Source organism: Pongo abelii, chromosome 17 (genome assembly GCF_028885655.2).
Source record: "Pongo abelii isolate AG06213 chromosome 17, NHGRI_mPonAbe1-v2.0_pri, whole genome shotgun sequence".
NCBI lineage: Eukaryota > Metazoa > Chordata > Mammalia > Primates > Hominidae > Pongo > Pongo abelii.
Genome location: NC_072002.2, coordinates 21,725,944 through 21,741,280, shown reverse-complemented (window position 1 = coordinate 21,741,280; position 15,337 = coordinate 21,725,944). Strand labels below are relative to the sequence as shown.

Genomic DNA, 15,337 nt, shown 5'->3' with positions numbered 1-15,337 from the left:
AGTTGGCAGACTCAAATGTCAGTCTCTTCTGGCAACACCCTCATAGACACACCCAGAAACAATACTTAGCAGCCATCTATGCCTCCTTCAATCCAATTGAGTTGACACCTAATATTTGTGGGGTTTTGTTGTTGTTTTGAGATGGAGTGTCGCTCTGTTGCCCAGGCTGGAGTGCAGTGGTTCAATCTCGGCTCACTGCAACCTCTGCCTCCTGGGTTCAAGTGATTCTCCTGCGTCAGCCTCCCGAGTAGCTGGAACTACAGGCGCCCACCACCACGCCTGGCTAATTTTTTGTATTTTTAGTAGAGACGGGTTTTCACCATGTTAGCCAGGATGGTCTTGATCTCCTGACCTTGTGATCCGCCTGCCTTGGCCTCCCAAAGTGCTAGGATTGCAGGCGTGAGCCACCGTGCCCGGCCTGAGTTGACACATAATATTAACCATCACACTTACCTAGTACCATATACAGAGATTCACTGAAAATCGACCATAGACCATAAACATTAGACCTAAAGCTATAAAACCTCTAAAAGACAACATAGGAATAAATCTTCATGACCTTAGGTTAAGCATTGGTTTCTTAGATTTGACACCAGTAAAGCACAAGCCCCAAAAGAGAAAATAGGTGAATTATCAAAATCAAAAAGATCTGTGCTTCAAACAACACCATCAAGACAATGAAAGACGCAGAATAGGGACAAAAATTTGCAAATGATATATTTGACAAAGGACTTGTATCCAGAATACGTAAAGAACTCTTACAACCCAGTAAAAAGAAATGGCCCAATTTTTTGAATGAGCAGAGGATTTGAATAGACATTTTCCCAAAGAAAACATACAAGTGGTCAATAAACATGTGAGAAGATGCTTAGAATTCCTAGTCATTAGCAAAATGCAATCAAAACGAGAAATGAAGTATCACTTAACACCCACTAAGATGGCTGTGAGTTTTAAAAAAACAGAAAATAACAAGTGTTGGTGAGGATGTGGGGAAATTGGAACCCTCATGCGTTGCTGGAGGGAATGTGAAATGGTACAGCTGCTGTGGAAAATAACTTGGCAGTTTCTCAATAAGCCAAACATAAAATTACTGCATGACCCAGCAGTTCCACTTCTGGATATACACTAGAAAAGTTGAAGCAGATTTTCAAACAAAAACTTGTTCACAAGTGTTCACAGCAGTGTTATTCACAGTAGACAAAAAAGTGGGAATCACCCAAATGTCTGATGGGTCGATAAAATCTGGTATATCTGTAAAATGAAATATTATTTGGCAGTGAAAAGGAATGGAGTTACTGGTACATGCTATATCCAGATGGATGAACCTTGAAAACATTATGCTAAGTGAAAGAAGCCAGTCAGAGAAGCCTACAGATGTGTGATTCTATCTGTGTGAAGTGTCTAGGATAGGCAGATCTATAGAGAGAAAGTAGAGCCTGCTTGCCAGGGGATTAGCTGAGATACTGAATGTTAAAGTTCCCAGTATGTGCCTAGGGTGTAACATGCAGTAATACTAGTTTTCCCCTCCTCTGTTCTGTTGTGTTTTTGGTATTTGAAGGGGTATAGTTAGGATTTTATAGTCCCGTAGTCCCCAGTGGTGGTTTTTACCCATTCCTTTGTTTTTCACCCTTTCCTTCCTTCATCTTCTTACAGTCCAAGCCCCTGGTGGTGTAATTCTCTAGTCAGATGCTCTCCTCTCCCTGACCAGTCCTGCTTTTGCCTCCAGGCTCTCAAAAGCCTTGAGCTCAGGCTGGCTGGGTTATTATGTTTAAGGTTCTGCGTGGGCAGAAATTAGGCCACTTATGTGTTTTAATGTTTAAGTCCAGACTCAGGAATACTGATTCATTGTTAACCTGATTCATTGTTAAGTGATCAGTATTATCAACACTAAATTATTTGATAAAGCTAAGGCTCTTAATATTGGTAATTGTTATAAAATGCTGTTTTTAAACATTACAGTTTTCTCATGATTGAGCTTTTTACAGGTTGTACACATGCAGGGTGTGTTTATCACTGAGCTATGTGCCCAGGGTCACTGGCTGTGACTGACATTTGGAAGCTAATCATAATGCAAGCTGCCACTGTGGAGCGTCTGGCGCTTGTCTTGTTCTGCCTCCTGTAGCCGCCGTCCCCCTCACTGTTGTCAGTCCTCTACAGCTCCTGGCCGCTGTGAGGCCTTTGTCCTGGTACTGCTTGGCCAGCAGAGGGTTCCATAAGCACGCAAGGGAAGACAATTGCGGGTCTGTGGTTGGACCTTCCTCGTGTAGGTGTTGTGCTTGACAGCTTTAGTGCTTTCTGATAACATTTCCCCCCACAGTAAAGCATTTATTGTACATTTTAAGAAATATGTTATATAAATCCTTAAGCAAAAATGTGTTTTGGATCTGGTATAGTAACCCGCTAGAAATGAAATTGTCCAAATTCTTTCAATTAGTGGGAAAACTAGCCAGTGCAAAAGCATTTGTTCCTTTAATTTTTTTCATACCGAATCTTTAAACTGGTGATCTAGCTACCACTGTGTTTAATGATCAGTGTCTAAATTTCTCTTCTGTATGTATTTTGTAGGTCTCCATCACATTTTTGCCCAGAGGTAGGGGGGATTATGCCCAGTTTTGGGATGTTGAATGTCACCCTCTTAAGGAGCCTCACATGAAACACACATTGAGATTCCAACTCTCTGGACAAGTGAGTAGTACACTGAATTTAAGTAAATTATTGTCTGTATTTTAAAAACAGAAAGGGAAATTAACAAGAAAAATTGGCCTGAAAATGCAGAATATAGCCCTATAATCTTAATTTTCTTGTTTGTCTTTATTAATTGGCATGTTTGAGGACTGGATTTGGCTGTATTATTCATAAAGCCCATGAAACCCATGTTTGACTTAGTTATATAAGAAACTCTGTGTGTGTGTGCATCATGTACGCACGTGGGCACATGAGAGAGAGGCAGTACAGAGTACAGAGCTTGCAATTTAGGGGATTTAAAAATCTTAAATTGCCTTTTAAAATTTTTCAAAGGAAATGATAGAATTCAAATAAGTAAATGTCCATATATTTTCTTAGTTTTTATTTCTTCTCTCTTACCCTGTGATTTTTCTGTACAGAGCATCGAAGCAGAAAATGAGCCTGAAAACGCATGCCTTTCCACGGATTCCCTCATTAAAATAGATCATTTAGTGAAGCCCCGAAGACAAGCTGCGTCAGAGGCCTCTGCTCACATACCTGAGTATGTTGTTTTTGTCATTCTTATGAGTTTTTTCCCAGTACTTTATTGACGAATAGAGTCAGTAAAATGCTCGATGACTTTACCTGAGTTCACATGTGTTACCAGCACTCCAACCAAGATACAGAATATTCCTCTCGCCCAGAAAGTTCTTACGTGTCCCTTTGCAGTCAAGAATTGTCCTGTTCTGATTTCTGTCATCATAGATTCATTTTGCTTGAACTTCATATATATACATATGTATGTATATGTTCTTTGTGTCTGGCTTCTTTTTCTAAACATACTATTTTTAAAAATCCATTCATGTTGTTGAATGTACCTATAGTTCATTCCTTTTTATTGTTTAGTATTCCATTAAATGAACGTATCACAATTTATTCATTTTCCTGTTGACTTTTGGATGTCTTATAATTTGGAATGATTATTAATTAAGGTGCTATGAATATTACTGTATGTGCATTTCTAAAGATGACATACATTTTCATTACTTTTGAGTAAAAATACCTAATTTTACCCCAAATTGCTGGGTCACATGATAACCATGTGTTGAACTTTAAAATAAACTGCCAAATAGTTTTCCTTAAATAGTTGTACCATTTTATGTTCCCATAAGCAGCATATGAAAGTAGATTCTTAAAAAGCTTTAAAATGTAAAACTTACACCAGCTGCATATATAGCTTTAATGAGAATATTATTTAGTATTCTACCTTATGAAAATATTTCTTATAATCCTTAATTAACTAGTAATTAGGTCTAATTAAGTTCTTGAGGAGGATGCCTGGAAAGACAATATATGTTAAATATCTGCTGAATTTAATATAAATTTAGTCATTTATTTTTTAATGGGAGCCAATAATGCATTTGGAAGAAATTAGATCCCTTTAATGAATGCATGTTCTTGGCACACTCCCTCTGGGCTGTTATCCCTTGCTTCTCTCTTGCTCTCTGAGCCCCGTGCCTCCACGGCTCCCTTCTGGAGACACAGCCTCGCCAACCCAGAGTCCACATGGGCTGCAGGGAAACAAACGAGAAACTGGGAGAAGTGACAGAGGCAGCTTGGTCTGTGAAACCTGGGAAGGACTGCCCTGAAAGGGGACATTTAAGTTGAGGAGGATGAGTGGAAATGGGCTAGGTGAGGAGGGTGGGAGAAGTTCCCAGGAGAAGTTCAGTGTGAGAGGGGAGTGGTGGGGGGCAAAGCCAGAGCTGGGCCTAGGAGGTGGTTGCTCTTCTGGAGAGCTGGGAAGCCAGGGAGTGACATGATCAGGTATGCGTGTGTAGGACAATCCCCTGGCTGTGGTATGACTGATAAGAAGGAGGTGAGGAGGGGCTATTTTAAAGGAGTCCAGGAGTAAAATAGTGTCAAGGAATAGGAAGAGAACGGGCAGACTGGAGACAGGAGGGCCTCTGCGATGGACTGGGTAAAGGGGGATGGCTGTGAGAGGGTTGGCTCCCAGATACCTTAATTCAGCAAACGCAAGTGGAGGATCAGGTTTGAGGACAAAAATCACAAGTTCATTTTTGTATTTGTGGAGACTGAAGGTGTTTGAGCTATCCTGAGGGACCATTGTGTAGTGACTGAATAGATAGGACTGCTGGGGGGTGCCGAGCTAGGTGTGAGGGGAAGGTCAGATGTGCAGAGAGTTGGGGGTGGAGGGGAGCCTGCAGAGACCCGGGAGTGGCCGGAGAAAGGGGAGGCAGCTGTGCAGGGTTTGGGAAGCCCAGGCAAGAGCCAGTGCCACCACCAGCAAACATTGCCTGGAGGCCACACCTGCATCAGGCACTTGGAGCAGCCTGTGTCCCTGTGATAGTGAAGTACTGTTGGTACCGCAGCGTGACGGGGCGAAGCGAAATGAACTGAGGTTAAAGGGCCACCTTCATACAAACTGGGCTTCTGGCAGGTAGAGACCCAGGCTGTGAGGAGAGAGAGGCCTATCCAGCACCCTTTATGAGAGGATTCCTGCTGTCATCCTCTTCACATAAATTAGATAAGTTGTCATTACAAAACTTATATTTGAAATAAATCGCCAGGAAAAACACAAATTAATGCAATACTACATAATTTTAATGTATAAAAACAGTTTAAGTTACTGTGGATTTCAGATTCTTAACTTTTACACCTATTCCCAAAGCAGGCAGCTTGATGTGACTGCTCGTGGAGTTTATGCCCCAGAGGATGTGTACAGGTTCCTGCCGACTAGTGTGGGGGAATCACGGACACTTAAAGTCAATCTGCGAAATAATTCTTTTATTACACACTCAGTAAGTTGGAAATATTACTATGGGTTTTGGAAAAATACATGCATTCAACTCTGATAACAAACATTTTCCTGATGATTCTATAGACTATATTTAAGTTGTAATAATGAGGTAATTTTTTTTTTTTGGAGATGGAGTCTCACTGTCGCCCAGGCTGAAGTGCAGTGGTGCGATCTCGGCTCACTGCAAGCTCCACCTCCCGGGTTCATGCCATTCTCCTGTCTCAGCCTCCTGAGTAGCTGGGACTACAGGCGCCCGCCACCACTCCTGGCTGATTTTTTGTATTTTTAGTAGAGACGGGGTTTCACCGTGTTAGCCAGGATAGTCTTGATTTCCTGACCTCGTAATCTGCCCGCCTCGGCGTCCCAAAGTGCTGGGATTACAGGCGTGTGCCACCACGCCCGGCCATAATGAGGTAATTTTTAAAAATGCAATGTAAGGCCAGGTGCAGTGACTCACACCTGTAATTCAGGACTTTGGGAGGCCAAGGCAGGAGGATTGTTTGAGCCCAGGAGTTTTGAGACCAACCTGGGCAATATAGTGAGACTCCATCTCTACCAAAAAAAAAAAAAAATTAACCGGGCATGGTGGCACATACCTGTAGTTCCAGCTACTTGTGGGGGCTGAGCTGAGAGGATTGCTTTAGCCTGGGAGGTTGAGGCTGCAGTGAGCCATGATTGTGCCATTGCACTTCAGCCAGGGTGACAGAGCAAGACCCTGCCCCCATCCCCCCAAAAATTCCTTAATATTGTATTTGAACATAAACTCACTGGAATTTTATAACCCTTTACTTGAAAATCAAAAATTTGTTTTATATTTTAATTTTTAACTTTTTCTTTTTCTTCTGTACTATTATACACACACATTTCTGGACAACTTTTACTTTAGTTAAAACTAGATTAAGTTCATGTTAAAATTTTCTTAAATATGTTTTCATTACATTAGCATTTATTGTCCTACCTAATTTTGTGGCAATACCTAAATTTACAAAATGTATCTGTAATAAATAAATGCTTGGTATGCTTATATATGCTAAAAGATCTAATTTTCATAACTTTATAAAGTGTTTTCTATTAAATTCCAGCTGAAGTTTTTGAGTCCCAGAGAGCCATTCTATGTCAAACATTCCAAGTACTCTTTGAGGTAAGTTTATCGCAGATCACAGTGTTCTCATCAGCGATGCAGGACTTTTGTCTCTTGGGAGTTGGGGCTTGTGAGGTCTCCTCTGCTGCAGGTCCTCCGTATTCCTCACCAGCACCAAACAGCATTAGGCAGAGTCTTCGCAAGTAGAAGCAGAGAAAAGGAGCCTGCAGGGGGACAGCTCCTGACCGTCCGTGGTGCACTCAGCAGTACCGCAGTGCACAGCATTTGGGCTGGTGTGCCTCCTCCCACCCAGGATTTGCAGCCACATAAATCTCAGAGCTGTAATTATCTTAAGATTGACTTTTAGAGTAGTTCCTCTTTCAGATGTTATTTTCACTGGTATGCTGAGAGTCAAGGACTTAGATTTTCATTAATTGGGACAAAAACCTTTCCGGGTTAATTGGGAAAACTTTTATTGTGGTGTTTTCCAATTGCCATTCTTTAGACACTCCTTACTGTTCTTAATCAGGGCCTCATTTTCTTGTCATCCTTGCTAATTTTCTTTTCTATATGATGCACATTTAGGTTGAACTCTCAAACTGGGTTGTCACTGTTATTTAGAACTTAATAGTAGGGTTCTGTTGGGCTTAATGCTGAAGAATAATTTTAATTTCATCTTTGAATCTTTAAGTCATTTAATTATTGTAAAGTCTCTCATTTTAGCATTAGGAGACTATTCTAGAAACATGTTCTATTCTATGAAAATTTGACCACTCTGCAAACATTGTAGGCCTGCCATTTATGCATTTACTAAGACCAGCGGTGCTGTACAATTGAAGCTCACTCACAGCCCTGGATACTGGAAAGATGGCTTGATTGAGGACTGTTCCTTTTACCTTACTCTTTCTTTTTATTCGTTTATCTCTCACACCACCTCTTCCTTCTCCTATGGACTATAAAATATTTTAATATGCTTGAGGGCTAAACCCTTCCTTTCCCTCCGAGGAGACTGACCTAAAGGCACACACTATAGATTTTAGTTCTGAAAATTCAACAATGAATACATCTAAAAATTATCATAAACTTGATAAACTCTTTGGCCTCAATTTCCTTATTTGTAAAATGGAGATGCCAGTGCTAGCTACTGACAGCATAGAATTGTGAGGAATGTAAGAGACGTGGTAATAATGCCCAGACACAGCAAGCATCAGGTGTTAACATCATCATCATCATCATTGAATCTCCCCTGTAGGTGACCTTGGCTGGCAGGATGCATCAACACTCACTCTACAGATTTTGATAGAACCTCATTTTATCATCAGTGTGTCTTCATTTAATCCCTATGACAATTACATAGAAGAGAAAGGCCCAAGTTTAAAAATCAGCCAAATCCAAGTTTTCCAACTTCTGTTCTCCAAGTTCTCCTCTCATAGTAGTCTGTGGATCTCTCCAGTTATTGTAGGCTGCCCCAATTGATTTGAGACTAGTGATGCTCTAATGTGCGTAATAATAGGTTGGAACTACTAAAATACATGGTAGCACAACTGCAGAGGCAATTAGTTTATTCAGAAAAAGATCATTTAAATTTCTAATTGTTGTAACTATTTTTAGTAACTGAGTACAAATAGATACTGAATAAATTATCCTGAACACTGTTATTATCTAAACTCAAATTTTATCATAACTGCATTATTCATTCTGCTTCCTCAGATTGGTTCACATCCCACATCTTCACCAGCTTTTTGCAGGGTATATTTTTAAACATGCAGTGGATCAATGGAATACTTCTGTATAAACTGGCATACATCTGTCACAAATTGGAGGGACTTTAGATTTTTATTTCAAGGAGCTCTTCTTACCGTAAAAAATATTTTTTTAGGCCGGGTGTGGTGGCTCACACCTGTAATCCCAGCACTTTGGGAGGCTGAGGTGGGTGGATCATGTGAGGTCAGGAGTTTGGACAAGCCTGGCCAACATTATGAAACCGCATCTCCACTAAAACTACAAAAATTAGCCACGCATGGTGGCGGGCACCTGTAATCCCAGCTGCTTGGGAGGCTGAGGCAGGAGAATCCCTTGAACCTGGGAGGCAGTTGTAGTGAGCTGAGATCACGCCACTGTACTCCAGCCTGGGCAACAAGAGTGAAACTCTGTCTCAAAAATAAATAAATAAATAAATAAAATACTTTTAAAAGCTTCTAAACAAAATTTCATTTAAAAAAATTATCTTGAAGAGTCTAGTACCAACTTTAAAAAAACAATATTTATATATACCTCATCCTCATCTGTAGTTTTGATAAAGCATCATTATTTAAAATAAACGTGTTAAATTATAGCTTTATGTCACTGTTCTCCATTTTATGGCTAGGTATGAGGCAGTCAAAACTTTCCTGCAGTTAAACAGTCATTTTCCAACTTTCATTATTGAATACGTTGTCATTTCAAATTCTTTTTTGATGTTATATTCTTTGCTTAATTTGCCTTCACAGATTTTTTTTAAAGAATTGCATTTCTGCCAAAATTTGTGGGCCAATTCAGATTTGACTCTTTCCAGAGAAAGAACCTAAACCTATTTCATCACAATAGTGCTACAGATGGCAGAGTCTATTTCTGATATGGAGTGTAGGGACAAGACTAACCGAGTGGAAATCAGATAAGGGGATTTTTGAAAGATGCCTAAAACATTTTTAATGAGAAACTCAAATTTTATAAATGAGATGACATTTTGCTTAGCTTCAACTTGTTTTCTATAAACCACTTTTGAGATATGAAATGTGTTCCTTGCTGGTCATGTAAAAGTAGACATTTTTGTGGATGTTAACTTGTAGACTTGCCGTTCCAGTGCTTGAAATTAAGAGTCATAAATTACAGCCCTGCTTTCCTGTGCAGCCTGTGTCACATTAATGGCATCTGAAGGAACTTAGAAACGTGAGAAAATATTTTTAAATTAAGCAAAATTTGGACAGTTCAATTAAGTTAGCATTTAAAATAGTATTGCAAGGTGCATAGTTTGTACTCTGAACATATTTAAATCTTTTAAAACTTTAATGCTTTGAAGATAAATTTGAATGAAATAATTTTGTACTCTATTAGTGGCAGACACTTAAGTTATTCTGATTATGGTGAGTTTCCAGAAAGTCTTCATCGATATTAACTATCACTATAGGACTACAGGGTAAATGCATAATAGTACCGATTTCAGCTTTAATAGCAGCAGTTCATTGTAAATTTGGTAAAGTATGAGTAAGAAAATCATGTGTATAAAGCACTAATTCTGTGATCTGTTTAACTAAATGAACTAAACTCTGGGTTATAGGAAACTTTATTTTACGCAAAGAAAGGTGGAAACACTGGCTCCTTTGTAACAGAGAATGACCTGTGTTGTCCTTGGAGAAGCAGCAGGACAGTAGAGGCAGATGCCACAGGAACCCCAGTGACAGCTCTTACCACAGAACTGAAGTCATGGGCACTTAACGGCATTGTGTGCTGTTGTATTTGTCCCAAACACGAGACACTGTGACTTTAGACAAAGGCTCACAAAACATAATTGCCAGATGAAAGCAACAGTTAGCTTGCCTTGGCAGTGGAACAAAATCTGTGTTCTTAAAGCCCTGAGAAGCAATTCCCAGCCTTTAGTTAATCACATTTTTCATTTGTTAGATCACTGTCTGCTCTGTGACACCATTAACTACACATTTCCAAAGTAATAATAGGATGGTAGTCATCTGTAGGGTACAGGAGATGATTACTTACAAATATGCACTTTTTCCAAGGCCACCGCAAGGCCTGGTGGGGCTGCTCTCTGAAAGCTCCAGCACTAGCACAGGAAAGTGGCTGTTCCTTATAGGCTGTAAGCTGATTCTAGCTTAAGGAGGCTGAAGAGTTCCCCCAAGAAGGTACAGGGGTTTTGCCCAGTGCAGAGGTGGGTGAACACGAATGTATGATAGATAAGTAAGGTAATAGGGAAAAGGAAACCTTACTAACAGGTTTTCTTGTAAAGGTTCTTTTTTGAGGGTTCTGAGGGATCATCTGTTTCTTATATCTTTTTTAAAAGAATTTATGTTTCTACTTAGTCCCAAAAAGCATCTTTCTCTTAACCTATTGTTTTATGAACATCTAATCCCAGCTGAGGTGTTGTAGCTAATAGGTTTCACCTCAACTGTGCCCTCATGTCCTTGCACAGTGCAAGGTGCACAATCCTGGCAGACCCTGCATGTCATTTGGGAGAGAAGGACAGTTCCTAGAAAAGTGACAAGCCAAGGAATAGACTTATCATTGAGCTGCAGTGACTTCTCACCCATGTGTGGGAACAAATTTTATTACCTTTTTCGGTTTCTTTGATAATGGTGGTACCTTGTATGTGCTAATGTACTGGCTTTTTTTCTGTGGAAACTGTTCTTATAAAAAATGTTTTGGGCCGGGCATGGTGGCCCACGCCTGTGATCCCAACATTTTGGGAGACCAAGACGGGCGGGTCATCTGAGGTCAGGAGTTCAAGATCAGCCTGGCCAACATGTGAAACTGTGTCTCTACTAAAAATGCAAAAAGTAGGCCAGGCGCAGTGGCTCATGCCTTTAATCCCAGCACTTAGGAGGCGGGCGGATCACGAGGTCAAGAGATCAAGACCATCCTGGCCAACATGGTGAAACCCTGTCTCTACTAAAAATACAAAAATTAGCTGGGCATGGTGGCGCATGTCTGTAATCCTAGCTACTCAGGAGGCTGAGGCAGAAGAATCGCTTGAACTCGGGAGGCAGAGGTTGCAGTGAGCCGAGATCGTGCCACTGCATTCCAGCCTGGCAAAAGAGCGAGACTCCATCTCAAAAAAAAAAAAAAGTAGCCGGGCCTGGTGGCATATGTCTGTAGTCCCAGCTACTCAGGAGGTTGAGGCAGGAGAATGGCTTGAACCAGGGAAACAGAGGTTGCAGTGAGCTGAGATCGTGCCACTGCACTCCAGCTTGGGCGACAGAGCGAGAATCCGTCTGAAAAAAAAAATGTTTTGAAAGAAAGGAAGGAAGTGTAGTTGCTAGAATTAGTAGGTTCCACTAAGCCCTTTCCACGTAGATGGGGCCTGCAGGGAGTTCGGGGCTGAGCGTGCACAGCCTGATGGCCTCTCTGCTCCCTAGATGCATTTCTGCTCTGCGTGCCTTTGCAATTACATCTATCATTAGCTAGAGAGAGGATCTGAACTAGACCTCCCCACTGGGTTCAGAGGACTTTCCTGCTACCTTTTCCCATGTGTGTGTGTAGAGATTAAATTAGTTCTTAATAATAGTATTACAAAGTACTTTTTAAAATATATCCATCTTGCTGGGAGTGTTCTATAGCTGTATTAAATGTTGTGGTTCTTTCTAAATTGCATTCCATTTTATTCAGTGTATCTGTAAATCTAAAGCAGATGATATATTTTTAATCACAATATACTTAAATTTTCAGTTTAATATAGAACAATTCTATATTCTGTGATGAAATTTATTAATAATGAGTTCTTCCAGAGATTTTTTGGGGGATATTTTATTATTTTTAGTAATTCATAAGTTATAAAGCCTCTTAAATAGGGAAATGGTACTATATTTATCCAAGTATTGACCACCACCATGAAAGAGAAAATTGTAGCTAATGCCATAGGCCAGGTTAGATTTTTTTTAAAAAGTACATTATCTTTGACATGGTAAAACAAGTGTAATGCATTTGGGGAAAATAACCCAGACTTTAAATAAAAACATATAGATACACATACACACCTTTGCTCTATATAGATATATTTAAGAACATACACTATCTGTGTTACCAGTTATATCCAGGAAAAGGGCTTTGAAATACTGAAGCTGTTTTCTAAACCTCGTGCCCGGAGTACTCTTGTGCACCCAAGAGTGACACTGCTGGGATTTTCAGGACAGATGCTGGAAACTGAAACGTACATCACTTCTGGTTGCCAGCCTTTAAAACACACAGCTCTGAGACGAGACTAAGGGGTGAAGTACCTTCCCTGTGAGCTCAGAACTTTCACTTAAAAACGGCTAAGCCTAGAGGTTGATGACATCACATGGGCTATGTGTAATATGTGTGTAGCCTCATTCACACTGTGAATAACTTGTTAAATTGCATATTTTGAGGTGTATTTTGAAGCCCTTAGGACATAGTTTTAGGGACAAAAACAAACCCCCTAGAATACTGTTTTTAACCATAGGGCACGCGTTACCTGCCTCTATGTACTGTAATCTGAAAGTAAAGTTTCTAGAATATTTTTGATGAAAGTTTCGGGCCGGGCGTGGTGGCTCACGCCTGTAATCCTAGCACTTTGGGAAGCCAAGGCGGGTGGATCACTTTAGGCCAGGAGTTTGAGATTAGCCTGGCCGACATGGTGAAACCCCGCCTCTACTAAAAATACAAAAATTAGCTGGGTGTGGTGATGGGCGCCTGTAATCCCAGCTACTCGGGAGGCCGAGGCGGGAGAATTGCTTGAACCTGGGAGGTGGAAGTTGCAGTGAGTCAAGATCATGCCATTGCATCCCAGCCTGGACGACAAGAGTGAAACTCTGTCTCAAAAAAAAGGATCATATGAATTTTAGAGCAAAAACTGCACAGCCCATTAATGATAGGGTTGGGACAAGTTGTTTTAATCTTTCCAGTGCAATATGCTATCTGGACTGAGTAAAACGGGCATTTAGGGTGTTCCCGAACCCTTTCTTAGGTGGATAGTTTTTGCAGGCAGAATACAAAGCTGTATGTATGATAGTTTAGACCTCTTATTTTCCTTTTTATATATTAATAGTTACTGGATAGCCAGGAATATATATATGTATGCAATACTGTTTTAATCCAATTTTAGATTTTTCTCTCCTTTGTGTTATTTTCTCATTAAATAATAGCATCCAAGAAATTATAAATACATTTAAGCTGAATGTGGCTTGACCGAGCTCTTTCCTCAACACCTGAGCCAGGCACTGTGCTGCCTGGGACAGGGTCGCGGGTGCTGTCATGACATGCCACTGTCATGTGCCTCTCTCTTTCTAGAGCCCAGCATTACATCAACATGCCCGTGCAGTTCAAACCGAAGTCCGCAGGCAAATTTGAAGCTTTGCTTGTCATTCAAACAGATGAAGGCAAGAGTATTGCTATTCGACTAATTGGTGAAGCTCTTGGAAAAAATTAACTAAAATACATTTTTGTGTAAATTACATAAGTTGTATTTTGTTAACTTTATCTTTCTACACTACAATTATGCTTTTGTATATATATTTTGTATGATGGATATCTATAATTGTAGATTTTTTTTTACAAGCTAATACTGAAGACTTGACTGAAATATGTATCTAGCCTACAGTATTGTACTTAACTTTTACAGGTGAGAAGAGTTCTGTGTTTGCATTGATTATGATATTCTGAATAAATATGGAATATATTTTAATGTGGTATATCCAGAAATTTTTCAGTGAGCTTGTCTTTTTCTACGCTGTCATACAGAAATTAGAATACCACTTTATTCTGTTAAGTATTTTCAAGCTTCTGGGTCTGTTCTGTGATTTTTATCCTCCATCACACAGTTTCCTTTCTCCTAAGAAATTCCTTCTCTGTTCCTCTGTCGTTTAGCCAGTTGCCCAGAGTAGAAAGGACAACTTACTTTTCAAGCAGCTGGTTATTTTACTGAGGGGAAGTCTTCATAGTCTGTGCAAACACAGTGAAGAGGTTCCCACGTTGTTATCTTGAGTGTTTACCTCTCCTCTGAGCTCACATACTGTATATAAAGCTAGACAGGACAACTGCTGCAGAAGCTGGTACAGATGGGGTAGGTTCCAGCGGGATACAGGGAGAGAAACAGCAGGCCCCGAGAGCAGTCTGCGGTAGGCTTGAGGTCAAGGTGGTGACACAGTTTTACCCAGGAGGAACGTAGTTATTAATTGCTCTTCTCACCATTATTAGAGAGTCTCTTTTTTTTTTTTTTTTTTGAGGCGGAGTCTTGCTCTGTCGCCCAGGCTGGAGTGCAGTGGCGCAATCTCGGCTCACTGCAAGCTCTGCCTCCCGGGTTGATGCCATTCTCCTGCCTCAGCCTCCCGAGTAGCTGGGATTACAGGCGCCCGCCCCAGCACCCGGCTAATTTTTTGTATTTTTAGTAGAGACAGGGTGAGAGTCTCTTGAAGCTTTCTGAGCCCCAGCTCATTGCCTTTGACTTTGAAGCAACAAAATCTCAGATTGTGTAATAGCTCAGGGATGATCACAATTGGATATTATGTGGAGTGGAAAGACCTCGGGGCTTGTAGAAAGCTGGCTGGATGACTTAAACTAATTACAGTTTAAGAGCAATGATTGGCTGGGCGCTGTGGCTCACGCCTGTAATCCCAGCACTTTGGGAGGCCGAGGCGGGCAGATCACGAGGTCAGGAGATCGAGACCATCCTGGCTAACACGGTGAAACCTGGTCTCTACTAAAAATACAAAAAATTAGCCGGGCGTGGTGGTGGGCGCCTGTAGTCCCAGCTACTCAGGAGGCTGAGGCAGGAGAACGGCATGAACCCGGGAGGCGGAGGTTGCAGTGAGCTGAGATCCGGCCACTGCACTCCAGCCTGGGCGACACAGCGAGACTCCGTCTCAAAAAAAAAAAAACAAAACAGAGCAATGATTGTGAACTTGATAGAAAAACAGATCCCTTTTTTCTTCTTCCACTTCGCTTTACTTTTGCCAAGTAATTTTTGCTTAGAAATCAAATTTGTAAAAACATTTTTTTCACAAGTTAAACAGGTGGTACTTTTACTGATACTGCTTGACTTCTGTTCT

The 15,337-nt window shown here is 40.7% G+C and overlaps 1 protein-coding gene across 16 annotated transcripts in view; it reads left to right on the top strand.

Moving 5' to 3' along the window:
• The window catches only part of CEP192 (centrosomal protein 192), a 130,067-nt gene extending 116,093 nt beyond the window's left edge, over nucleotides 1-13,974 (top strand). For 13 of the 16 annotated variants that reach the window (XM_063716812.1, XM_054537615.2, XM_063716817.1 and 10 more), the window contains 5 exons: nucleotides 2,566-2,685; nucleotides 3,105-3,226; nucleotides 5,354-5,483; nucleotides 6,565-6,623; nucleotides 13,581-13,974. In XM_063716812.1, the coding sequence (XP_063572882.1) occupies nucleotides 2,566-2,685; nucleotides 3,105-3,226; nucleotides 5,354-5,483; nucleotides 6,565-6,623; nucleotides 13,581-13,719 (570 nt within the window). In that variant the 3' untranslated portion in view covers nucleotides 13,720-13,974. Of the gene's footprint in view, nucleotides 1-2,565; nucleotides 2,686-3,104; nucleotides 3,227-5,353; nucleotides 5,484-6,564; nucleotides 6,624-8,273; nucleotides 8,665-13,580 lie in introns of those variants that run through there. The other 3 variants (XM_063716819.1, XM_024235834.3, XM_054537612.2) reach the window with 2 other exon arrangements.
• Nucleotides 13,975-15,337: the final 1,363 nt, after the last annotated feature.